At 35.3% G+C, this 26,709-nt stretch overlaps 3 protein-coding genes and 2 non-coding genes across 6 annotated transcripts; 2 read left to right on the top strand and 3 right to left on the bottom strand.

Annotated features, from left to right (window-relative positions):
* Positions 1–1,082: 1,082 nt before the first annotated feature.
* LOC122627956 (Kruppel-like factor 3) lies at positions 1,083–3,735 on the bottom strand. Its single transcript, XM_043809649.1, has 3 exons — positions 3,490–3,735; positions 2,778–3,038; positions 1,083–2,612 (listed from the first exon to the last, which is right to left on the bottom strand). Exons 1-3 carry the CDS (start codon positions 3,541–3,543, stop codon positions 1,716–1,718), a joined length of 1,212 nt encoding a protein of 403 aa, XP_043665584.1. The 5' UTR covers positions 3,544–3,735; the 3' UTR covers positions 1,083–1,715.
* A 4,052-nt stretch (positions 3,736–7,787) lies between these two features.
* Positions 7,788–9,609, bottom strand: LOC122627959 (U5 small nuclear ribonucleoprotein 40 kDa protein). The gene is made up of 6 exons (XM_043809654.1): positions 9,379–9,609; positions 9,132–9,261; positions 8,728–9,041; positions 8,370–8,642; positions 8,127–8,292; positions 7,788–8,044 (listed from the first exon to the last, which is right to left on the bottom strand). The coding sequence occupies exons 1-6, from the start codon at positions 9,490–9,492 to the stop codon at positions 7,992–7,994; spliced, it is 1,050 nt and encodes a 349-aa protein (XP_043665589.1). The 5' UTR covers positions 9,493–9,609; the 3' UTR covers positions 7,788–7,991.
* Positions 9,610–11,137: 1,528 nt separating this feature from the next.
* LOC122627954 (chitin deacetylase 1) lies at positions 11,138–18,493 on the bottom strand. Of its 2 annotated transcripts, none has more exons than XM_043809646.1 (6): positions 18,354–18,493; positions 17,087–17,219; positions 15,887–16,017; positions 12,997–13,146; positions 11,994–12,916; positions 11,138–11,840 (listed from the first exon to the last, which is right to left on the bottom strand). In XM_043809646.1, the coding sequence occupies exons 1-6, from the start codon at positions 18,400–18,402 to the stop codon at positions 11,607–11,609; spliced, it is 1,620 nt and encodes a 539-aa protein (XP_043665581.1). In that variant the 5' UTR covers positions 18,403–18,493; the 3' UTR covers positions 11,138–11,606. The 2 variants fall into 2 exon arrangements, with proteins under 2 accessions (XP_043665581.1, XP_043665582.1); XM_043809647.1 differs by lacking the exon at positions 15,887–16,017 and adding an exon at positions 15,710–15,822.
* Positions 18,494–26,328: 7,835 nt separating this feature from the next.
* On the top strand, positions 26,329–26,429 carry Trnay-gua. The gene is made up of 2 exons: positions 26,329–26,365; positions 26,394–26,429. It is a non-coding gene; the product is annotated as a tRNA-Tyr (tRNA).
* A 102-nt stretch (positions 26,430–26,531) lies between these two features.
* On the top strand, positions 26,532–26,634 carry Trnay-gua. The gene is made up of 2 exons: positions 26,532–26,568; positions 26,599–26,634. It is a non-coding gene; the product is annotated as a tRNA-Tyr (tRNA).
* Positions 26,635–26,709: the final 75 nt, after the last annotated feature.

The raw sequence follows: 26,709 nt of genomic DNA, 5'->3' as shown, positions 1-26,709 counted from the left end.
TTCTATTGACATTGTTTAAAGTCTGGAGACATGAGTGATTATAGGACTACAGCGCAAATAGCTGTGATTCCGATCACGTATCAATGAAAAAATGTTGACTTTCGTACTACCTTCTGTTTATATTTGCGATTATATGCTATTAATAATATACTTTTTCTCTCAACATATACAATCGAATTCGATTAATATTACGTGTTATGCAACGTTATCGAACGATTTTATCAGCGTTATTTATTAATATGCACAAATATGTACGCAACAACTTATCATTGGTTCAGTATAGTATCGTGTTACTTTTACATTCGTTCGTATTTATAACAAGTAGTTCTATTCTCTTTATAACAAAATAAAAAAATAATAATAATAAAAAAAAAAAAGAAAGATAAAAGCAAAAAAAGTACATGTATAAAGAGAAAGTTCGTATCTGAAATATCAAATTCGTAAGGAACTTGTTTCACACATGTAATGTACATTTCTAACGGTATCGAGTCGTGAAAGAAAATAATTGCATAACTTCGTATTTTTTCAATTTGATCATTTTTTTTGGGGTATATCTTTGATTAGAGCCATATGGATACTAATCGATGATGTCCGATATCGTGTATAGTACCTACGTATCTACACGCGCTAAAATCGTCGATCGTTCGCATGACGCGTGATGGAAACTTTTCGTGGCCGATACAAAATAAAAGGGAAATCACTTTTCTACCGCGAACTTCTCCATGAATCATCAATGAATGTTATAAATGTATTTAACATATTCATTATTCATGATTTATACACCTAATGATGACGTACATATTTATTATATGTAAAGAAAGTGTATGGTGTGGCGGTCTTGCGTTTTTTTTTTTTTATGCTATTGGAATTACGTGAAAATGTTGGATTGTCTGGAAGGTTTAAAACGATTTTTAATAGAATCAAATATTATTTTTGCATTTCCATCAAAAATATTTTATGAGATAATTAATAAATTGTCCAGTGTATTGTTAAGAAAAGTTTCATCGAAAGAAGACAATGATCTATCGATCGACGAGAAGTAGGATAAGGTGCGGCGAAAAACAAATGCTCAACTACATCGATTTATGAAAGTATAGAAGTCATTTAATTAATTTCCATTTGTGTATAAAAATTCTTTATCTTTACATTAAAGAAGTCTTACATCGTTGCAAGGAAAAAAAGGTATTTTATTACCTTCTCCTTGGGCGGTGATATATAATCTATAATTATAATGCCTATCGACGATCGTTAACAAAGTCGTAATGTTAGCATAGTTCATTAACATATCTGTTATTTACATGAATTGTTTAAACAGTTTATCTCCTTTAAATAAATACTCTTTATTTCACGATCAGTCAAAGACAACGATCACAGATCACAGACACACTTAGGTACTTGGTTCAATACTCTTCTCCTTTATCCCGCTCTCTTTCTAAATTTCACTGACTTTCGTCATTAAGTACATCTTCTCATATTTTATAATTCCTTCATTGAATGAAAGATTTTTTAGAAGCACGACAGGAAGATTATCCGACGAAAGATTTTTTCGATGTCGGATTTTTGAACTTTAAGAAGGTAACGAAAAGGTTACCGCTATCTGCAAATAGCTTCTATCCAAGGGATAAGAAGGAAACGAATATTCGACGTTTCTTTTTCCCATCGATTTCTCTTTTTTCTGCAAAAAGTATTCCGACGAAACATCAATCTTGCTGCTGTCAGGCTGCAAGTTGTGGCGGTAGAATTCGATGAGTCGGTGGCGTTATTCTTGGTGCGATAACAGGCAAGATACTAAGCCTAACACCAGATGCCGTTTGCATTTGATTACTACCATTGCTATTCGAAGACGAGGAGGAAGTCCTTTCCCTGGTATGACGTTTAACGTGTTTAGCCAAGTGATCGCTTCTCATGAATCTTCTCTGGCAAATCGTGCAAGCGAATTTCTTTTCTCCTGTGTGAGTCCTTTTGTGTCTGGAGAGTTCGTCGCTGCGTGAGAAACGTCTGTTGCAATCCTCGTACGGACAGGGAAAGGGTCGTTCTCCGGTATGAGTGCGCATGTGCGCTTTCAGGTGAGAAGATTTGAAATAATTTTTGCCGCAGCCGGGATATTCACATTCGTAGACGCGTCTTCGTGCTGCTGATTCATTACAGTGAACGTTTCCTCTGGTTCCTACGGTATTAGCTCGAGTCGACGTGCTCGCAGTGACCAACAATAACGGAGTCTGTGGTAACACCAATGACGATCCTAAAATTCCAGTTACCATGATCGGTGCTGGTTTTGGGGCAAGTGGTTGTAACTTGGCCTGACCGATCTCACGATCGGTATTTTTGTTATTCACGATTATCTCCTCCTTTTTCAAGCTCATTTTAAACTTGAGACTTTTCAAGACGTTTACTTCCGTCGAGTTACCACTCGAACGCACGTCCGAGCTCTTACTGCTGCTTTCGACGGTACGTTGCCGTATTATCGTACTTGGTACCCATTCGGACGGGCAAGAATCGGGTAGCTTCGTAGGTATACTGGCTGGACTGCAAGTTCCGTCACGATTGGCGCGCATTATGACTGACACTCGAGTTGCCTCAGGACTGGGTGGTGGTGTTCCATAAAGAAGCAACTATAAGAATCAAAGTTTATCTTAGAGAAAATAGTTTCTACGTGTATTCAAAATTCAAACGAATGTTCGAAAGTCAAGTCAAGTCAAGTCAAGTCAAGTCAAGTCAAGTCAAGTCAACTCAAGTCACGAGATTTCTGTATTTATTAAATTTACGTTTATATTTACCTTGGCTAATTCGCATTGTTCAATGTAACGTCGTTTCCGTGGCGGCTCATCTTCCTCCGAATCGGAGGGCTGAGGAGTAAGAGGCAAGTTTAGTTGCGGATTTTCATGATCGCGCTTTGTCGCATTCGCTTCGGTTGCCACCGTCATTGCCGCCTCCTCCGCCGCCTTCGCCACCTCCGCTTTTGCGGTCATCGCCGTCTTTTGCAATAGCTTGTCTCCTAACAAAGCTGCGACACTGAATGACGACTGTAGTGGCTCGATCTGCGAGAATAAATGGGAATATCAGTTATCATTTCTCACGAGTTAATTTCCTTCTTTTTATCGAAGAAGAAAGAAACGACGAAAGAGAAATTTATATCTACGCGAGTTCTTTCTGCGTAGTAATAAAAGAATATATTTAAAATTTTCTCTCTTTTTTCCTCGATTTGCTCGAGTATAGCAGAATATTTCAAATTTGAAGTCGTTAGAGATAAACGTGCTCAGGATAAGAACATAGAATCTAATCAAGATATATAAAAGACAAGAAAAATATCAAGGCGGAGGAATAAATACGAGTTAATGAAATTAGCGTTAATACGATTTAACAATGTCGGAGTAACGAAAATCCGTATTACAACGCGACAACGAAAACGCGTTGTAGAAACATGTTCGTATTTCGCGGGCGTCGGTCGACAGATTATACGGCGGTATATTTAATTTTGTTTCGACTTACGTGCTTGAACTGGGGCGAGGCTGGTGGAGACAGGGGAGTTTGATTCGCGTCCATCTTTTCTTAGCTCCGTTTATAATAAAGTTCAAAATCGATGCGAAGCTTCTTCTGGAACGCACCAACGTTTTCTCATTTACGGAAATGTAATGAGCTCGCGTAGTACAAAATGGGAGTGCAAACTCGATCTAACGGACGTCTGGTAGCGCAATGAAGCTTTCTCAGGTCGGTAGTCCCGACGTGTGCCCAGTTAGTTGCGTCTGATCATGTGGCCGTGTAGTTTGTTGGCCAATAGTGTGGAGGGGCTCGCCATACTCGACCAATCCTGTAAGACCGATCAGTCGTTCAACGCGTGATCACAGGCGTGTTGTTCACGTGCTCGCGACCTGACTGAGGCCGTGATCATGACGTCACACTGCGTGCCGCGCACGCTCGATACGTCATGCCGTCACGGCGCGCCCCGAATGCCCCAAACGCCTCGAGCGTCCTGTAACTTCGACCCTCTTCGTACTCCTCCCTCTTGTTTGTTCATACACGCACGCACGCACACGTGCGTACTCTCTCTCTCTCTCTCTCTCTCTCTCTCTCTCTCTCTCTCTCTCTCTCTCCTTTTTTGCTTCTCATTTTCTAGTATTTACGTTCTCTTCTCTTACGATCATCTTGTCGTACACCAAGGAGACACACGGCGAGCCTCCAAATTGTCGACGGCATCAATCCCCTACCTCCTCTCGTCCAGCCTATTCACTCTACGTAACTTTGCTTTCATTCTGTCTTTCGGAGCAAAGTTCGCTTTCTTTCTTTTTTATTTACTTATCAAAAAATCGTCAACAGACTTTCCTACGCGTTAAATTGCATTTATTTATTTCATTGTGTAAGAGAAGATTGTTAGAGTTGTAGCTGTTCCGATTTTGAGTTCCGATAAGCGGAACCGTTCATATCGCGAAACCTTCTATAGTCATATAGAAAATGATTTTATTTGCACGAGATTCCTTTCTAATCTGATAATATCTGATAAGCAGTAAATCTTAGAAATATAAGATTAATATTTGTGAATCGACTTCGTTTTTTTTTTCTTTCTCTTTTTCTTTTTTCAATTGGAATTTTTGTTCTACTTAAGAAGGAGTCTCTTTTCTGAAATATTTTCTCGTTCATCTTCAATTCTCCGAGATGTTTAACAAAATAAATATCTTCAGATTTTTGGAATTTAAAAGATGTCAATAAACGATAGTTTTAAAATGTTTCTTTCGAGTTAATAAATTTAATTCTTAGGATTATTTGTGTACTATTGTGTATGAAACACGAAGTACTTACGAAGTGTTTAATTCGTGTGTTTATTATTCTTCTCATGCAAATACATGTCTGTGTACATTTAATATAAACATTAAAGCGTATAAATGAATAAATATAAGAAATTTGTTAACATTTGAAACATTTTTTATCTTTTGTACTTTTCCTTAAAAATTGTGATATTTTGCTAAATGTTTGAGAAAATTGAAGATTGATAAAGAATTATTTCGAACCAAGGATACTTGTTCTTTTATGTAGAATATGTTGGCGTTATAGAAAAATGAAATTCCTAGAAAAATTTATAGGAATCTATATAAAAATTATATAAATTATTATATAAAAATTTGTAGCATTTGATTGTGAATATTCGGTATAAACTGTAGTATCAATATATATTAAACTTATACATAAACATATATACATATGTATGCACGTGCGCAAGCACTTCGACCGAAGGTCATATATATCCAATCGAAAAGTTTATACTTGATATGTTAAATCTGAATTTTCTAGGGTAGCGTTTTCTCAACCTTTTTCTATAACTTCACAAATCTTAAAATTTTAATGTAACATTGATTATTTTATAAGTTAGATAGATATTAATAATAAATAAATTAAGCAAGCAAATATGCAAGTTAAGAAAACAAAACGAACATTTATTTTTGAATTTTAATTACGTAAAATAAAACGCATGAAAATAATAAAATAATATTAATTTTCATAATTTTTCAGAGAACATTTATTGATTTTTCACGGAATCCTAGTATATTGTAAAAATTGCTTTGTGTAACGCTGTTCTAGGGCTTGTAGCGCAGAAATGGCTCATAGAATCAAGTTGTGTTAAGATATTTGTTTCGAATGACTAAAGAATTACAATATATTTAAAAATTAGATAAATTTGCAGAAAGTTTTTTGAAAATGTTTTGCTATGAAAATAGAATATGGTTTTTTACATAGAATTCGACGTTGAGCGACGAATAATTACATTTTTCTAACAATAAATATATTATTTTAGGAGAATGACGAACAAATGTGTGAAAATAGAGAAAAGTAGAAAGAAAATTCGTCGAGTATCGATAGAAAGCCACTTCGAAATTTCGCGTGATTCTTGCATACATATCTGCAGACATTAAGAGATACTATGGTGAATATCACAAGAGTACTGGGAAATGAAAGCTTTTATAATTCTATGTATTCGACTAAAAACGAAGGATAAAATAAAAAATTTGGACAATTCAATAATTTCAATTATGTAATTCGATTAATCTATCAACTGTATAGTTCTATTTTTATATGCTTAAATTCATTGCTATTATTGGCAAAATTTAAACTATTAACTGTGTTTAAGAAATATACTAGCATAAACAGCAATTTTTTGTTATGACGTATATACTTATTATACGGAAGAAAATTACTTTTTGCCATCGTTTACTGAAATTAAAATTACAGTAAAAATTAAAGCATATTCATAAATTTAAAACATTGTAGAATATATTTTCGATAAGAACGATATTAAAAAACAAAAACAAATTAAAAAATTTTCTTCAGAAAACTGCATATAATGTAATTGTTAAAATATCTTAAATATGTTAAATATATATTAGCAGAATGAACTTGCAAAAGTGAACTGGGGCAATTTCCATAAGAAAGATCCTTGCCAGAAACATTTTGAAAAAGTGTCAATCTTTAATCTTTAATCTCCCTTTTAAGAGTAATATGAAAATTAAAACCATAAAATTTATCAATTTTTTCTCAGTTACTATTAAAAATATTTAAACGAAACAAAACGAAAAAAGAACCACAATCTAGTTTTACAATATATAATTTTTAGAAAGGTAGATCAAGAATTAAAAGTACAAAAAAGAAATATTTTTTTAGCGTGATATTTGTAAACAATTCCTTGAATTGAAAACCAATAAAAAAATCTAGGATAATGTTCGAACAAGACGGAACAGGGAAGGACAGGATTGAATAGAATTGAGTAAAATCGAATAGGTTCAAACAGGTTCAAATTGAATCGAATAATAGTGGATAAAATCAGATAGGATTGAATAGGATTGAATAGAATCCAGTAGAATTGAAGAGGATAGAATAGGATCAAATAGGATCAAATAATACCGAATAAGATTGAATAGGATCAAAGAGAGTCGAATAGAATCGAATAAGATAAAATAGAATTGAACAAATCCCAATCGAATCAAATAAGAGCTGATAATATCAGATCAAAGAAAAGAGCGAAATTTGTTATGGTTGGGTCGAGTTTCATCTGGCTTGGATAGAATTGGATCGACTTGGTTCGGTCCGATCTATCCTAGCTCATCTCGGCCCAGTTTGACTCGATTCAGCCCGGACCGATTCTAAGTTCGGTTTAGATCAGTTTGGTTTGACTCGGTTCGACTTGACTCGGTACAGCTTGGTTCGGTCGAATTTGGTTTTTGTCTGAGGTTGCATATGGCATCTTCGGCAATTTTCGAGTACTGTCAGTCTCATCCGAAGATTGCCGAAAATATCCGATGATACTCGAACATCGTCGAAGATACTCGAAGCTGCCAAAGATATCTTTATCTCGACCAAAGACAATCAGAAACGATTTTTTACTATCTTGTCGTTCTGACAGTATCCACTGTTCAAACTTACTTGATTTCTATCGACCAATCCTATTCGATCCTATACGTTTGAACAGCCCTGTTCAAACCTATTCGATTCTATTAGATCCTATTAGAACCTATTCGATCCCATTTGATCTATGCGACTTTATTCGGCCTTATTCAGATCTATTCGACTCTGTACGATCTTATTTTGTCGTATTCAATCCTATTTAATCCTATTCTATCTTATATGATCGTACTGAAACAATTTTTTTTCAAAGTAATGTTTCTCAGAGTAATGATTTTTTTTTCAGAATGTCTCCTAATACGTACATACGTGTTATATGACTCTAAAGTCTGGGGGTATTATTATTTTTATTTCTTAAGCAAGTAACAATGAATAGGCAAGTAGTAGTAAAGCTCAAAGCGTATGGTACAGAATTACGTTTATAGATGTCAGTACATTCGTTCGATTAAAATTTTTACGCTGATGATAAACAAGAGAATAATATTATCGACGGACGAATATGTATATTATTCGTGATGATGACTAATTTACGTTCATTTTTTTCAATAAAAGACAAATTGTAGTATTCGTTTGTATATACAAAAGTATAATTTATAAAATATTGATTATGTTTCGATTTCTCCTATATATATTTGTTTGTCACTTGATCCAGAGCACACTGAAAAATATAATTATTTTGTTACATAGTTCTATATTTTGATATATATGCATTCAAAGTTTATAATGAAAGAAAATATTACCTATTGGTTCCTTTGGATGAAAATCAACGTCATTTACAGAGCCATTATGTCCAGGTAATTTATATAATATTCTACGACTAGTGGTATCCCAAATATATTGAAATCTATCTGATGAACCGGCTGATACTTTACTACCATCTGGAGACCATGCGCATCTTTGAAGATTCTATAAATGAATATTTCAATTAAACGAATTTTATTTTTATTAATTACATACTATCTATAGTTCCAATGTTTTTATACCTTTTCGAAATTATGTTGATGACCAGACAGAATTTTCACGCAACGTTCGTATGGAGCAAAAGGTCTTACATCCCATATTCTTAAAGTATTATCCATGGCATTTGATAGAATATATGAACCATCAGGACTAAGACTTAATCCAGTAATAGTTTCGGAGTGTCCTTTTAATTTGTAAAGGATTGAATTCTTTCTCAAATCCCATACTTTAATATCATTGTCAATGCCACCGCTTATTACTTGTTCCGCCGTGTCATTAAATGTTACTGAAGTTACCTGCAGATGATATAAGACAAGTTGTATTCACAAATGATATATAATCTCTTTTATATAATATTGAATAGGTTTTAATAAACAATACCTGATATGTATTATTTAACGTATAACATTGTCCTCTTTTTCTTGGATCCCAAACACGTATTGTGCTATCATCGCTACCTGAACATAATTGTGTAGGTCCTCTTCTAGCTCCAGCTACAGAATTAACAAAAGAGGTATGTCCTTTCAATTTTTTGATTCTTGTGCCTACTACTATATCCCATAAACCTAAGGTCATATCTGTACTAGCTGTATACAAGTTACTTCCATCTGGACTAAAATGTAATTCCATTACAGCTCCACTATGACCAGTCATTGTAGAGATATTTTCACATTCCCCATAGACATTCCAAATAACTGTATAGAAATGAAAAATATATTAGTATATTCATTAAAATATATAATTTTATATATATATATATTTAATATATAATTCAATATATATACAGATTTGTCGATCAAATCCAGTAGATGCAAGATATTGGCCCTCCGGATGAAATTCAAGCGAAAAAACATCGCCTTGATGTCCTTCCAGGAGCATGATAGGAGCCATTAACGATGATGTTCGTGGTGGTCCCTTAGAATGACATTACAAATTACACAAACAGATATTAAACGAAAATCAATTAAGTAAATTAGAAAAGTAAATCAATTAAGAAGACATAAGAGTATATGATGTTGAAAATAAACTCACGCTTTGAACCACTGCTTTTTCTCTGCTGCTGAAGACGACTTCATTTTTGGTTCTTTTTGAAGCAGGAACTAATGCTAAGATATCGTCTCCTTTTCGCTTATCCAAAATAGGCATTTTGATGTTTTATGCGTCTTTTTTGTAACGATTAGATAGGTTAGTTTTGTCAAAGCTTCGGTTGTGTAGCTCAGTAGTACTCTTGTCGAATATCTTTCAACACTTGTGTAAACTTATGTGTTGGTATTACTGGATTATCGAATGCGCAGGCGCGTCCTCTATCAAATAACAGTAATAATAAAAGTGTTCGTTGTCGACTAAATTGTCAGGAATATCCTGGTTTCGATATGAAAGGGTTAATAATTTAACTGTACAATACCTCGAATTTAATTTGTTCTAATACGAATCGTCATAAAATTTTTTTGAATTTTAAAAATAGTATATTAAAATATCTGAAATTACAAAGAAAAAAGTATATTTTATAAGAAAACAAATCATAGTACAAAATATCGATAAATAGAGTTCTTGAAAGATTTATGTTTTCAATCTTCTTTTGTGTGTATGTGAATTTTACTTTATCTAACCTTGAAGTGTATGTGCGTGTTGTGTTTAGTTATCGATTATCACGTTATTATTTTGTTTACAATATACAAGCAAGAAATATTTACGAAGAAAAATAAAAGAATTGACTTTCTTATACTGGTATGTTGTTCATTAATTTTTATTTAAGATGATTATATATATATATATATATATATATATATGTACATATATATATATGTATATATATATGTATATACGCGCGCGTGTATATGTATATTGATAAATTCTTACAATTAAACAAACAATTGATTTATATCGATAAAATATACAATTCGAAGCAACTCTTATGATGTTTATTTTCAGTTATAGCGAAACAGTTTTAATTGACGAGGATATTTACGTTCGTGAATGTTACGACTTAGAGAACCTCTTATAGTGTTTATGAGACTTCAATAAAGGTAAGTACACGTTTATTTATTGACAATGGATTATGCATAGCACGTATCGCACGGATTATTTATTTTATTTTAATAAAAATATTTGTTTGTGATGTTTAAATAAACGTCTATGTAATATTTAACTAAAGTAAGTGCAATTTTTAAAAATAATTGTATAGAATTATTTATTAACAATTATTGTTATGTAATTATTAATATTAGTAGAGCACATTACAGTGCTATACAAATCTTAAACGAATATTAAATAATAATAGGAATTGTTTATTTCGATCTGCAAGTAGGAAATAAGAGAGCTGTAATATTTACTGCTGGAAAGTCAACAGTAGACTGATTGTTTGTCATTTATTAAAGTTTTCACGAAAACTATCGAAATCAGCGTTTACGTCAACATTGAATCCAGATGTAATTCGTGATCAATTTTTTTTTTTTTTGAACAAGGCCTCATTTTACAGATAAAGATTTAAACGTGGAGATGACGTTTTCGAATTCTTGAAAAAGCTTTATTTTCATCAATTATACCCGTTACGCGTGAAAGAGTGTTATGAAGCCATCGTTCAAATTCTTAAGCAATAAGTAATAAAGATTAAAATTCATTTCATACCGATCAAATCGATAATGAAAGATTTGTACGTACGTATTTTGCATGTATTACGTTCATTCATACGATTAACTCGAAGAAAAATATTTTCGCGACGGATCGATAGAACGATTTTAAAATGTATGAAAGAAAATCATCGAGTCATTGTTTATAAAATAACAGGAAATTGATTTTACGCTTTATTCACGACGACGTACAATTATAAATACATATTACTTTCAACAAATAATTTTTCACTTCGCTAACTTATCGATACACTGTGCACGATATGTTGTAAATAAAAAAAAAAAAAAAAAAAAAAGAAAAGTAGAAAAATACGAAGCCAGGGCGTTGATCAGGCAAGGAGTGGAATGATCTCGCGAGTTCGACGAGATCGGAATGGTTTCAACTAGACGCCCTTTGTCAAAACTTTCTATAGTCCCGTACCGATGTAACGAGAGAGTTTCTTTTTATTTTTGTAACTTTCTTCGAGTTTCGAGTCGATTGGATCTTGTTTCCAAATGGACACGAAGATTCTTCCGGGCACATTTTTTCCCAGCTTGTATTACTTTTCTATTTCTTTATTTTTTTGTTTCATTCGTTCGTTGAAAAATCGCGCGTCTCGACGCAAAATCGAGCAACTTTCAGTCCATTGTTCATTTCTTTACAGCAAAACCATCGCCAGTCGGATCGAGTAACCATGGATAATTGTTAGGACACTCCATGCAAGTAAAAAGGCGCAAAGTTTCGCCTGGAAGTTCTCTGGTTGTGAGTGGACAAGCGTTTGGCAAGGAACAGTAGGGTTGACCTTTTTCGTCACAGGTTTCCTTCCAATCTTGGAAGTCTCTCAATGCTGAGAGTTCGGTCGGCGTTTGCATCCACTTGATAACCTGAGTAAGAAATGGAGATTCGTTAATATAAAAGAAAAGAAAAGAAAAGAAAAGAAAAGAAAAGAAAAGAAAAGGAAAAGATACTCTTGTTTGAAGATTTATTTCTTTACAAATTAGTTCCATGTCTCATTGTAGATTAGTTTCATATCTCACCTGAACCATAGTGACGAAGTAAACGTCGCTTCTAGCAAGCATTTCCTCGATGAATTTGATCAATTCTTCTTTGTACTCTTTCTTGCTCTTTAACCACGAGGCGTGGAAATGTAGGCCGAGTGGTGCTCTGTTGCTGTTAAAATGCCTGTTAAAGTTGTGTCTGAGAAGTCTGCCGAATTGTTCACCAGTTTGAATGTTGGAACAGGAATCAACCATGTGACAACCGGGTAGAGATTCGTCGAAGGTTGGGTCGTCTCTACGATCGAGCTCGTTCATTACCATTTCCCAGACCGGATGTGACCTCGACGGACAGTTTCCACCATTACCGTTACATTTGTGAGGCATACGGAAATATAGAGTATATGGCCAGATTGGTACACGTCCTAAGGAAGCTGTGATGGAGGCGTCATAAACGAAAAACTGATCGGCCATCATGTCGAATTGCGTGTTACCGCCTACTCTGAGATATGGAGCCCTCATACCGATGATGGATCCATCGGTAATGTTAGCGAAACGTTCGATGATAAGTCTGGCTCCGGCCATCTCAGCCAACCAGTCGTCGTAGGTACCTTGAGTCCAGTATTGTGGATCGTCCTTATGAGTGAGAGAGAAAACTGCGATTTCATGACCACGTCGGTGGAGATCTTGAACAGCTGAGTAGTTGGTGTACTTGTGAGAGACAAAGAAGGTACCGCGTATTTGGCAACCATTAGGATTCTGTCGTTGACCATTAAAGACTTCTTCGTAAAGATCGATGTTATCGACATTTACTGCTCCGTTAAACGTAATCGTAATCATCTGTGGAACTTGTTGGGGTTCGATGTTACCAGGAATACGAGTACCGTCAGCGGAACAGTAACAATCTGGTAAAACGCACTGTGTTGGGTCACAATCTGGTGCACGGTTTGGATCAGTTTCGACGGCTGAAATCATCGATCACGATTAGATCAATTTCTTCATTTTGTTTCGAATCAGTGGAATTTTTGAAATTGTTTTTACTCACTGCAAGCATTTTCATCAGACTCGTCCTTACAATCAGGCTTGCCGTTACAGAAAAGTTCCTTGTCGATGCACTCTTTGTTTCCGCAGGACAACTTTCCATCCGGGCAAACTGGTTCGTCGGTTTTTAAGATGGGTAAGACCTTACGTGGCTCTGCAAACGTAACTCTCGATTAATAATGTCTCGAGAGAGGAACTCAAAGGTCCGATCTACAGCGGCGGGCTTTCGAATTAGGTCACCAGGTGTGTAATACATCGTTGTAAGAAGTGTGTAATCAAGGCCCAATACTACTTGTACTTCCCATTTTATATTTACACGCATCGATGCTTCGATGTAGACCGGCGATAGGCATGGATACCACTTTTTTCAAAATATTTGTCTGCATTTTTACGAAGCTTAGATATCGTGCTTAAATTAATTTTAACCCATATCCAAAGCTTATCTTTTATCGAAAACAACTTTCTACGAAACTTCTCGATTATTTTGCGAAAAGAAATAATTATCCGATATATGTATATTTATATATATATATGTATATATATAAACATAAATGTATATATATATATATTATATATATATATAATCTGCATATATATATATATATGTATATAACCAGAGGGGACGTTGCAGGTGTGGTAGTATTAGCAGTAGCAGTAGTAGTAATACTAACTTTACTTGTTTATGTATATATATACACAGGATTTGGTTTTTCTTTTCTAGCGGGTTCCTTTCGAAAAATTTCACGTTGCTATTACTTTCACTTTGTTTTTTTAATCGTTCAAATAAAATCCTAACTATATAAAGAGCCTTGACTTTAAGTCTCGTCTCGTGTTCTCGTCATATCGTCTGTCCTTCTTTAAAAGTCCTAAGTATTTATTTTTCACTCGAGAGGAAGGTGGTTGTGATTCGAGTGCTATGTCGGCTCACGACGACGCACGCAAGCTTCTTGACTGTTATTTGAATTTTGCATGCCCATGAAAAAGGTCGTGAAGAAAAAAAATGAAAGAGATAAGAAAGAAGATAGAAAGTAAATCGAAAATACGATAGATAGAAAGAGAAAGAGAAAGAGAAAGAGAAAGAGAAAGAGAAAGAGAAAGAGAGACAAACGAGAACGATGTGTTAATCACATATTCTCTCGCATTCGATGCATGAACGAAGAAGCTTTGTTTGCCATGCGGTCTTTACATTCTAGACACGTTATTTACCTCCCCATTTTTTTTCGTTTCTTTTCTTCTTTTTTTTTTTAACTGCTCCTGTTTGATGAGATTACAGATTTTATGAAAACGTTGTGCATGTTGGATATCCAACAAAGCGAATGTTACTCAAGAATTATTTCGAGTCAGATCGAAGAATCAATTTGGAGTAATAACGTGTTCGTGAGAAAGAGAGAGATAGAGATAAGAAGTGAAAGAAATAGAGAGAAAGAGAGAGAGAGAGAGAGATGTCCAAATGTACCAGATGTCAAATTATTCTTCGATCAATGATCGATCAGATATATTCGAAGGAGGAGTTTCGTTGAAGTAAAAGCGAACTCGAAGCGTCTGAGTAACGACGAGCTCTCTTATAAGGAGGCCAAATCGTCAGAGCGAAACCGATCTGGATGTCAGGAAATAGAGGTGGAGAGTGAGAAAAAGAGAAGTAGGGAGAGATAGAGATATAGATAGATAGAGAGAGAGAGAGAGAGAAAGATAGAAAGAGAGACAGATCGGTAAATAAGTGCGTGCTACCTCGTACCTGGAGCGATCATGAGGAGAAAGGAGCGTTTGTGTGCGCCGTTCGACGTTAGAAAATCATTGCGTGCCACTGCTAATTTAGATCGTTCGCCGTGAAACCACGACAAACTCGTAACGCGATCAAAGTCCAAAGAGAAGAGTCACGAACGATCTTGTCTGATTCTTCGTTCCGTCTTTAGGAGTGCCACGCAATTGCGTTGAGTAACTTCTTTTTCATCGATTTTTTTTTCGACGACAAGCTAATGTTAGTTATGATACAAATGATCGCAATCTTATGCTTTCTTATTGATGATTAGTCGTGTTAAGCATGATTTAGTAAGATTGTACGAAAGATATAGAAAATAGTAATATGAATTTAGAGTATGTTGTTGATCATGATGTTTATATATCTTTTTTCTATGTTTTCTTGTTTTCTTTCTCTGTTTTGAGAATATCCTTCGATCTTTGTTGCTCTAATCGTTTGTTTTATCGTTCGACGAAAGTTTATTAAAAGGATCTACGTATCTCGTACGTAGATTTGCAGATTTGTTTTTGGAAAGAAATTTCTTAGAGCCATCGAAAGATCGTTGATCATTCTCGAGAGATTGGAGGATTATAGTGCGTTAGTGCTAGTAATCTTTCAGTGCGTGCTACGTCATGAGTCTACAAAGAGACCGGAGCTTTCTAGGTTCTTCAGATTCTCTCGCGTTCCTTTCATTGACTTACGCAAGAGAGGTTAACGATTCCATCGTGGGTAAGTATTTTGCAACAATATTTTAATCGTACAGTTCTAAGATACGATAGTTCACTGTGAATTCGAATAAATAGAAAATCTTTCGAATGAAAAGTGTGTTTACTTTGACGTAAGGTTGATGAAAAAAGAAAAAAGAAAAAGAAAAAGAAAATATAAAATCAAATAAAACAAGGGACACGATGCATCGTCGATGAAGAACCATAACAAGATAAAGTCGCTCCGATTCTCACCACCCGATTCTACGACTTACTCTCGAGCTTGTCACAGTTGGTGACTTTGCCCTTCCAGTCACAGGTCTGTTTGTCCAAGTCAAAGGCCAACCCACTGGGACACGTGATTTGCTTCAGCCCGGATCTTGTACACCTGGTAAACGCAGAAAAGGGAATCGTTTCAGTCTAAGGGGGTAAATAAAAAGGATTTCGCTTACTCTCCAGTTGTTCGCAGTTCTTGACATTTGTCTTCCAGTCGCAGGTTTGTCGTTCAATGTCGAAAGCGAGACCAGTCGGACATCGTACTGTTGCCAACCTGGTAACGCCGATTTCACTGGCTTTGTCGCACCTGCGATTATTTTCACCCAGATCGTATTTTAATAGTACGTTCGTTATTAAGTTATAGACATCTCGTAAACATGTAAATCATCATTGCGGTGGCCTACGCAGGATGAAATACTTTTTTCTTTGAGATATTATATATTTTTCGTTGCCTTTCTACAGTTAACGGAATCTAGAGTCCTTGAGAACGTAACTCCCTTGTATCTTGGAGATCGAATGACTTAAAGAAAACCACTCGGTATTAGAAACTCGAGAAATATATATATATATATATATATATATATATATATTTAATGTAATCATACAATGTTCTCAGAACTTTGTCTATTTCGGATTACAGTGAACTCTCGTAAGTAAGTATTCGTTACACGATGAAGCAATCGGTGCACGCAACATCTTTTGTAGAAAGCTCATTCAAAGGGATTGCATGCGACATAATTGCAAATTTCAAATGGCAGCTGACGACTATGTCTTAATTATTCGAGGAAATCTTTCGAAGAAGCTATTCTATACGTATTATAAAATTTCTTCGCTCGAGTAATCATAGCGAACGTATTTACTTTTAATTGAAACGTCATATATATCGGATATTAATCGTAAGTGAAAAGGAAAGCAAGTACATAAACTGTTATTTCAGTTTCTTTGGCGAGTCCTGTTATATAAGTTTACTCGTTTGTAGCTTCCTTTCTTTTATTTTTACATCTATTAGATGCCGATCGATAAATCACACATTAAGCAACAGCATTTTATTTGCAAGTGTAAAATCACGTATAAAATATTATCTCGTTTAGATTCATGTATCATACTTTCTATTTGAAATAGCTCGTTAATGTTGCATAATCGATTCATTAATTTAACAAAGATTTATATTACTAGAAAATTTTCTAATATGTTTACCATCTCGAAAGTTATAGTCAGTCGTAAACTTTCTCCGACTTGGTCCAGTTTATAAAGACGATGTTTATGATTTAAAAACGTTCACAGGATATTGAACATTTAGTACACGGATATGTAATCACTCGTCGAGCTAACGATTATTACAAGATAGAACAATTTCGAAATATTTATCAATTTACCTGACGACATCGCGACAATCTCCACCAACGTTTAACCGGAAGTACTCGTCTCCTGGTCTATCATGGCAAAGTTCTTCGGCATTCGCGTCGAGTTCATCAGCTCCTTCGTCATCTTGAGCTCTTACTTGTGCTCCTGGAAGCAAATAAATCCTCTATTAAAATTATCGATCGCTTTGTTGTAGATTAATTCATTCCTTTCCATTTTTTCTTGTTTATAAATAACACGAAAACGAGATCGTGTTTTCTTCAAATCGACAAAAAAAAAAAAAAAAAGAAACAAAAATTTAATTATACACTCGATGCAACGAGTTTCATTTTGAATATCTCTTGAGTTAATTTAAAAGCAAGAAAAAAGAATAAAATAATAAAAATATTCTGAGAAGTAATTTTAATTGGCATGCACAGGTTCGTTCTTTAACTCCTTTGTTTACTTTAAGCTCCTTTGTTTTTCATCTTTCTCATCTTCTCTATTGTTATTTTCAACGTATATACATACGTGTTACGAATACCGATTTCTTCGTCGATATCGTGGCATTCTTATGTGGAAGGCATCACGATCGAGAGTTGTGGAAAATGTCGCGATCGTGTCGTGCGACTCTCAAGTCGGAGACGCTAGGGATAGGTCGACGAACTCTTGAAGTAGAAAGTCTTGGAAATGTCAGGGCGAGCACGGGGAAAGCGATGGTGGTTATCCGAAGTATGTTCTCTCCTCCTTCTCCTTTACCTTCTCCCTCTCTCTTTCTCTTACTCTTTCTCTTTCTATCTCAATCTATCTCTATCTATCTTTTTCATATCTCTTTCGATAGTATAATAGTATTTTAATAATAATCAACGAAAAAACGTTTATTAATCGAAATAATATGGTTAATAAAAGACGACAACAAACATAATACTAATATCTTAACAATTAAATAAATTATTTTGCAGCACGATAACATAGATAAATAATATCATTCGAAAAGAGGAAAGTATCGAAGTGAGTCTTTACCACTCGTTGAAGTCTCCGTCGGAGAATTTTACCCTTATACTTTTTTAATCATCTTCGAGATGATATTTAATTTTCTCGATATACAAAGATGAAAAGTTCAAGAGAGGAAAGTTTAAAGATTGATTGAAGTGTTCACGATCGTATTTTTTTGTTTTTTGAAGAAAAATTAATGTTTTAAAATAAATAATGATTACGAAGAGAGAAGAAAGGGAATGTTTTTGAGACAGAGAGGATGTATGTGTCGTTAAAGGATAATGACGAGTGTTGAGGTGTACTCACCGGCGAATAGACAGAGGGTTCCTAAGAGGAATATCAACCTCGGCGACATTGTTCGTTGTCGTTGTCGTCGTGGTCGTGGTCGTCGTCGTCGTCAGGATGGAAAGCGTCTGGACAAGCCGCGCCCTCTCGCCCCTCTATATATGCACCACCACTCCTTCCCTCTTCTTTGTAAGAACTTTCACCTTCTGGATCGTGCTGCCACCTTCGTGCTAACATTCAAGAAATATTGTTAAGATTCTTGGTCTACGTTTCATGTATGGTATTCTTCTTTGAACGAACTTTGCATCGAACTCATGAACCGATCGTACAGTCAAGATTTACGACAATGTTTCCTATAGATTCTTTAATTTAAGAAAATATTTTCTGAAGCGATTTTCAAGGATATCAGGAAGGACAATCGGAGTGCTAACAATTTATCGATGAATGCAAAAAAAAAAAAAAAAAAAAACAAAAGAAAAAAGAACGAAAGAATCGTGAGTCTTCTGTCTAAAATTAAAACAAGGTCGTCATCTGTGTCTGCCTAGTGATTTTAATATCATTTTAGCTTCTAGATCGTTCGAAAATATTAGAAACTACCTGTTAATGTCGTAAACGGTTTCGCACAGAGATTTGCCTTTCATTTTGAGGTTTAGAAAACGGTTTGCTGTAAATGTAATTACAAACGTCCGATCGAGCTATAGTTTTGTAAAGATATAGCATAGCATAAGCACACAAGTGGAAAATAACATAGTCACTATATTTCGTAAAGGTATGGAAGGTTTTTTTTATCGAATTTATCAGAAACTTTGAGTTAGCCGTTAAATATATCGTATCGAGTCAGCAATGTTCAGTTTATTGTAACGTGGATAATCATTTTTTCTTTACACTTGAAAGATCTTATCGATCCGTAGAGTCTACTATGAAAGGAGACCACACTAAGAGAGTGTGTCCTGGAATCGGTTTCATTATCGAGGTCATATCCAATTGACAAAGTTTGTGTCTTTCGGCTAACATATGGATTAACGTTTTATATTATATGCCAGAGGCGTTTCACGAAATGTATTCCATTGTAAAGTAACCAAAAAGAATAAAGAGGGAAGAGAGACGAGACGATTTAACGAAGGATAAATTTAGAAAGAGACAATGCAAATGAATCTTTTTTTTTTTTAAAGTTCACGAAGTTCAATTTCTTATCGCGAGATTGATGGAAAAGCAAAGATCCAATCTCATGATACGGGAAACTCAGGAAGTCTTTGTTAAAGGACACGATGCTCGTGCAACGCACTTATCGAGAAACGTTACACGATCAAGCAGTCAATAAATTTACAGCTTATATGATAAAGGTCATCGTTGTCGGCGATGGTACATATGTCTCGAAAGGTAGCGTATTTTCAACGTTTCATTAATCGAGCCAACTGTTTTCTCTTACATCAATATTTGGAGTAGTAGCTAATTCATGATCTCTAGATATTTTCTTTGGATAATATCGACATTTGTGATTAAGATGTTTCGAAGCGTTCATTGGTTACTTATAAAATTCATAGAGGTTACTTCGAGAGCAGCTCGATGATTCTATAAAATTGATTTGTTAGAAAAATATGGAAATAGTTATCGAGTTAACTATACAGAAACATACTTATTTCCTGATCGATAATTATCGTCTGGTAGCACACTGCAACATGATATACTCGTATGTGAATTACTCGATACGCTTATATCAAAGACCAGAGGCACCATATTTGTCTTTATTTCTCTCTCAGCGTCTTTTACGAGAGTATTTCAAAGAAAACAATGTCAGAACGCGGAAGATTCATTAAAGGAAATGCGTGCCAATAGATGTGATTGTTAGATATCGTGGAGTCTTTTGAATAATTCACTCGATCGACAATAAATGTTCAACGATTCGTAAATGAAAAGGACAAGTATGTGTTAATGGGCACACGGTTCCATAAGGATCCAACTTTGAGGCATTTCTAAACGCGTGTCGTGAAGTCCTTGGCGCGATGCACGCGTCGGGATGCCAATGGGGGCACACGTTCACTGGCGTACCATACAATAATCACGAAGAGAAGCAGAAAACCAGTTTTCGTAGAGCACGAATAGTGATTTGTGTGCAGTCTCTTTCTCTCTGTTTCTCTCTCTTTCTATCTTAGCCAGCATCTTTCTTTTTCGCATTAATATTTAGCTCTTCTCTCTTTTTTTCTCTTTCGATTTACCTTCATTTGATTATCCAAAATTCATTTCTATCTCTTTCTGTTGACCTATGTTGAAAGAGAAAGACATAAGGGGACATAGACCGTCGAAAATCGCGCTAGTCGAGAAAGTACAGTGAAACCTTGATCCGAACGTTAGCTGAATTCTTATTCACGAACCTCGAATGATTTTCAGAGTCTCATAGAGACTCACAGAGAATCTAACAGAGAAACACCCTTAGACATAAACTTCTTTCTGTCATAATAAATCTTATGATGTTATTATATGTGATGTTATCTTTGATCTCTTGAAGATGATTTCGAGAGATTTCGAGAGAATGTTAAGAGAGCCCATTATTACAGATATACCTATTATATAACATATGAAACCGGTATCGTACGAGAGTATCGTTTGAAAGTGTTTAAATATTTGAACGATACGAAAATCAATCACAAGCATCGAAATCGCGTTTCATTTCGTTGTTCGTTTCGCCCGGCGAGAGGTCCTTGTGGTATTGGTAACTACTTCCTTTTTTTTAAAAGTCATGAGATGCTAGCTCATGAGCCTTGGTTAAAGAGCATGGCCGATGAGCTATTACGAAAGACGGATTAGATCTTATGGATCGCGAGGATACGTTACTATCTTGTCTAGGACAAAACGGTGACGACGTAGATACTCTTACGTGCAGAGGATAAATGTCAATTGGCAGTCGGCATTTTAAAATGGTGTCTACTTCATCTTTGCAAGCGCCATATTGCCACGGCACATTAACCTCCTGTTATTCTTCCTAAGACGAAACTTTTTTAGCTTGGACATTTTTTTCTTCCTTTCTTTTTCATCAATAACTTTTATAGATTTCTTTATTTCTTTACGAAATGTCTACAAGAATATCTTTATAAACCTTAGCGAGGATTATATTTTAGATTGATTAATAGACAATTATATACAGACGATCGATGGTTCTTTTAAACAATATTTCAACGTGATCTCTCGCTTGAGATCTCGTTCAAGTTTGACTTTTAATGAACGCTTTAAAGTATCGAAAAGTAGCAGACAATGACCTGTACACGGTCAAGGTGAAAATCATGTTGACGACATTGCGCGTCGCTCATGCGAACGAGTCCTCTGCTTCTGTCGCGTGACTCGAATAGAATCGATTCGTTTCATCACCTACAACGATCTGACCCGTTTACTTGGCCTTTCCTGAGATTTTCTCGATCGTATGAGAACGAATCGAAATGCCGAGGCTTCTTCGATGACGTGAATGGTATTTCGAGAAACAAAGGAAAAGAAAAAAAGGAAAAAAAAGAGAAAGAGGTATATTTTTATATATATATTTATCCAAACCTGAAAAAGCTGTTGTGAAGAGTGACCATCACAGAATAAGCAGGTAGTTTAGGGCGTGCCAGAAATAAATGAAACTTCGTTACATTCTCGATGCATGTATAATACCTATAATACTAATGTGTAAGTAGGCGAGTATAATTATGCACATCTCGTATTTCGAAACTTACCTCTTTCTCGCCGACACAACGTTTGTATACAGAGTGTAACCAAAATCGTGGGCTGCTTACGTACGACACGTATTCATTCAAATGATCATAGGTCGATCGACTTTAGTGAGATTTTCTTGTCTTTCTTTCTTTCGTTTTGTTTTCTTTCCTTTTGTATCTACGTATATACGATTTCGGAACGATTCGACGAGTAAAACGGGTTTGTGTAGGTTTAACCAACTCGCCATATTTCTTACATCCTGTATATGCGGCGATGAGGATTCGATTATTCTCACTTGTGCTCACTTTCTCGAGCGTTTGTTCAATTCGCATGGACTTCCCAGCGTGGAAAAAGTCTGAAAGTAGCCTTTTGCATTTCGAGAGCGCGTTACCTCGACTCGGCAGATTTTCTGATAAAAAATCGAAGGAGAAACTCAATTATGACGAGTACGAAGATCCGACGAGGAATAAAGCGTGTCGATGGAATTAAATGCCTCCCATCCTGTACTTGTCTAGTTCGTGATTAGTCTTGTATCGAATTACCGTAGTTGAGTTAACCGTCGCGTTACGGCATGCCATCACTGTTGAGAAGAAAGGTGGTTTGCCTTGCAGAATCAGCCTTCCGTTGTTTCGATTTTAAATCTATAAGGAAAAATCGCTCAGTTGGAACTTATTTAATTAATATTTCAAAAGAGGATAACATAATTTTAATACGAACTATTGAGATTACATAAATCTTCCTACGAACAATTCTATCTAGATTGATATACTCCATGATCGAATAATTCAATAAAAATGATAAATTCTTGACGATTTCAAACGACGTTATATAAAACATAACGATAAGATTTGATTTTTATTTTGTTTGTTGAATTATTCAGTGTGTAGTAGTCTCCATGATTTTGACGTTAATCGAAAGAGAAATTCTTTACCTACGTGAGATGAGTCGCTTATATTGTATAATCGCTTGCCCATCCGTTTCTTTTAAAGAAGTTTACGAAAGTTATACCAAATTCTAGTAACTGCCATTGGAACGAGTTTCCACGAGTCGAAAGACGCACGCGATTTCTACGCTTTGATTTCGCGTAAAAAGCAATTCAGTTGTCGCGCATAAGGGAAGTAAAAGAAAGAGAGAGAGAGAGAGAGAGAGAGAGAGAGAGAGAGAGAGGGAAAGAAAAAGGATATTAATTCCTCGTAAAAGAACGATTTACCGTTGTAACTTTTCCCGTTATTTCTTCGTGGCATTCGTTTTCGAGCGAAGCCGCTTGTTCGCGGTATATGAACGTGATTAGAAATGGAATTAGAATGGTAGAGTGCAACAATGTACGATGTATTTAAAACGAAGCTGCGATGAATAATATACGCGAATACGATTGCTCGTTCAGATAGTTACCTCGACAAAGTCCAAGATCGTTCGTACAATAGTTTAAACAATGTCAATCTCGTCCGGAGAATTATCGATAAGAGAAATTCTGTCTAATAAGTTACGCCAATCGGTGACATGTGTCCATAAGCGAGAAGAAAGGTGGTTAACCTTGCAGAAACAGCCTTCCGTTATTCCTCGTAATCAACGGCATCACGGTCAGACCGATATATCGATACAAATCGATGCCTGTAAAACGCAACATGTGCAAACGTTTTTCGTCGAAGCGGCTGATGACTCGTCTTTCAATTACCTTGAAGTACCATATCTATTTATTTTTTTCGTGAAACTTTCCGCAGCTCAATGAGTTCTTAGAAAATCCCTTCTCCCCTTCCCTCTTACCCTTATCAATAACTTTCATAATATCGATCATAATATCGATGCAACGCGAACACGTGAGATTTTCAAAGAAAAATTGAAAACTTTGTAATTTCGCAAGCTACCAATATTTCAAGCGATTAACAAAATTCGAAGGCCAATTTAGAAAGGTGGATCGTAAAATTCGGGTCGTTGAAAGGACTTTCTTTCATTCCTTCCGGCAATTTCATTGCGAGACTTCTTCTCTTCTCGTTTCTCCGACGAATCGTCGTTACGATGATCTCTAAAGATCTTTCAAAATTGTCTCGTTTCGTTGTCTCAACATATTAGCAATTCAGTTCGCATTTCGACTTACTTTTTCTATAACTCGAAGATGTATAAGTCTTTTATGAAGAGACGGAGAGAAAGAGAGAGAGAAAGAAAGAATAAGAGAAATAAAGAAAGACAGAGAGAGAGAGAGAGAGAGAGAGAGAGAGAGAGAGAGAGAAAGAGAGAAAGAGAAGGTTATCGTTCTTTAAGTAGATAAAGATTACTTAGCAATTTTTAATTTGCAATATTTAGATAAGTTCAGTTTAGTGATAGGAAGATTGGTTAGGATTTGAACGATCGTTGGAGAATCGCTTATTTTCGAGGAATTCCTGATTTTGTAACGACTCGCTTTGGACGACCTTGCCTCTTGTCACTTTCACCGGTTCTTCGTCCACAGGGTCGGACGGTTGGTTGGTATCCGCTTGGATACTTGGCTCCATGTTTTCCAATGGACTCTGTTCTTGTCTGCGATCTCTACTACCAATTCAGTTTGATATCTAATATGCTCCAATACTAATTGACTACTAATAAATTCGATTATTTATACATAATAAAAAGAAATCTATAAGATTAAAGGCATGTTCTCTGATGAATGATAATGATTTCACTACTGGTCATAAGTGTTCTAAATTATTAAACTGGTAAATATAAAGTATACGTACATATATGTACGTACGTGCTATTTTTTCAACTCTATATTCGAACACGGATAACTTTCACTGTCAAATATCGTACGTCATGTAAACCGGGTTCGCGAGGGAGGATGCAGAATCGTCGGTTTTTTTTTTTTTTTTGGAGAAGGGGAACTCTCATTTGCGATCTCGCGAAGATATAATCTGATGCGTGAGGATGAGAATGACCCCGTCTACACAGACATAATGCGATAGTGTCTTAAAATATTGCTGAAATATCCCGTTACGAGAAATATTATGCTTATTAAAAATGATTAGTGATCTTTGATGAAATAGAAAACTTTACAATTTATATAGTAGAAGTTCTTTTCTTTTTTCTTCTTTTTTTTGTGTGTTTTTTTTTTTCTTTTTCTACACTATTATACGTAAATCCTTCCGTGTCCAATCGATGATTGATCAGTGATAGGAGTAAGACGAGATCTCCTTTATGAGAGGAACTCGCTTGGAAGACTTCCTCGAAGGGAAAGGCCGTGGTATGTGCGTGGGTGTAAGAAGAGGTGTGGTGCATGCCTCTAGAATAATGCAACGAATTACTCGAATACAGAGTTTTGGCTTGCATAAGAAATAGACACTTGAAATCGCAACTTATATAGCCCGATACGTTTTTATATTACTTAATTGGGTTACTCGATAATCAAGGTGAATTTCTATCGAAGGTAATTCGACTCGCAGATATGCTCTCTGCGGTAGACGAGTCAATTTGATTCTTGTTTTTCATAACGAAGGACGTGACTCGTCGGCCTCTTAAATCGTCTCAAGGTTATGGGGATGCGAAAAAGAAATGAATGGTCGTTCGAGAGAATCAGATTCCTTGAATAATTCTTCAAACCTTAGCAACCTTAACGAATTCTCCTTTTGTTTTATTTAAATTCCTGTATTAAATTGTAATCCTTTTAGCTCCGTATCTGTATTAATTAAAATGATCGCTGATGTATCTCTTTATCTTTCAAAAATTTACCTTCTTATAAACAGGTTTAACTAATAGTATTTTCCACATGTAATTTATTTCCCATTAAGTCCGAGAAGCGGACACGGTGGTTATTCTTGTGGTTACTTTACACGAGCGAGCTCGACAATCGTATCATTGTACTAGGTGCAGTGAAAAGAGAACTTATGTTCGGCCAGGTGGAACGATATCTGTGTAAAATGCCTGGTAGTGGAATGAAAATTGTTATTATGTTCCTGTCGATCCTTACATCGTGTAAAGCAAAAAAAAGGGGAGGATATTACTCATACTAGTGCTTGTTAAAGATATCGTTATTTCATATAATTTATACGTAAGACGTTGAATACATGAATTTTCCAAATGACGTTCTCCAATTGATGAATGAAAAATGAGAGGTGAATCAAATTAATTGTATAACATCCTTCGGTAGCTCAGATGGTAGAACAGTGGAATGTAGTTAATTATTATACGTATCTGCTAATTATACATCCATAAATTACATTGGTATAAATAAGGTTCGAAGAAACATTTTGAAATAAAATATGTAAGTGTATAATTATTTTTATTTATTTTAATTGTAACCTGGATAACTCAGGGGTGATATAACTATACGAGGCACAAGCCTTCGGTAGCTCAGTTGGTAGAGCGGTGGACTGTAGTTGGAAATCAATAATATGATAGACAGGTATCCATAGGTCGCTGGTTCGAATCCGGCTCGAAGGATATTTTTTCTCATTTAAATCAAGGGAAATATATATTTTATTTTACTTCGTGGTAATAACGATTTAAATAAGGTAGGTACGAGCGAAATCGAATCATCATAAGCCTTCGATAGCTCAGTTGGTAGAGCGGTGGACTGTAGTCGATTAATTTATATAAAATGTACATGGAAATCCATAGGTCGCTGGTTCGAATCCGGCTCGAAGGATATTTTTTTCTTTATCTTATGGAACAATTAATTTATATTATTTCTTTTTATATTTTAATACAGTTAACGTAACAT

Source organism: Vespula pensylvanica, chromosome 3 (genome assembly GCF_014466175.1).
Source record: "Vespula pensylvanica isolate Volc-1 chromosome 3, ASM1446617v1, whole genome shotgun sequence".
Lineage (NCBI taxonomy): Eukaryota > Metazoa > Arthropoda > Insecta > Hymenoptera > Vespidae > Vespula > Vespula pensylvanica.
The sequence above is the reverse complement of the archived record's forward strand: the minus strand, read 5'-3'. Positions and strand labels throughout refer to the sequence as shown.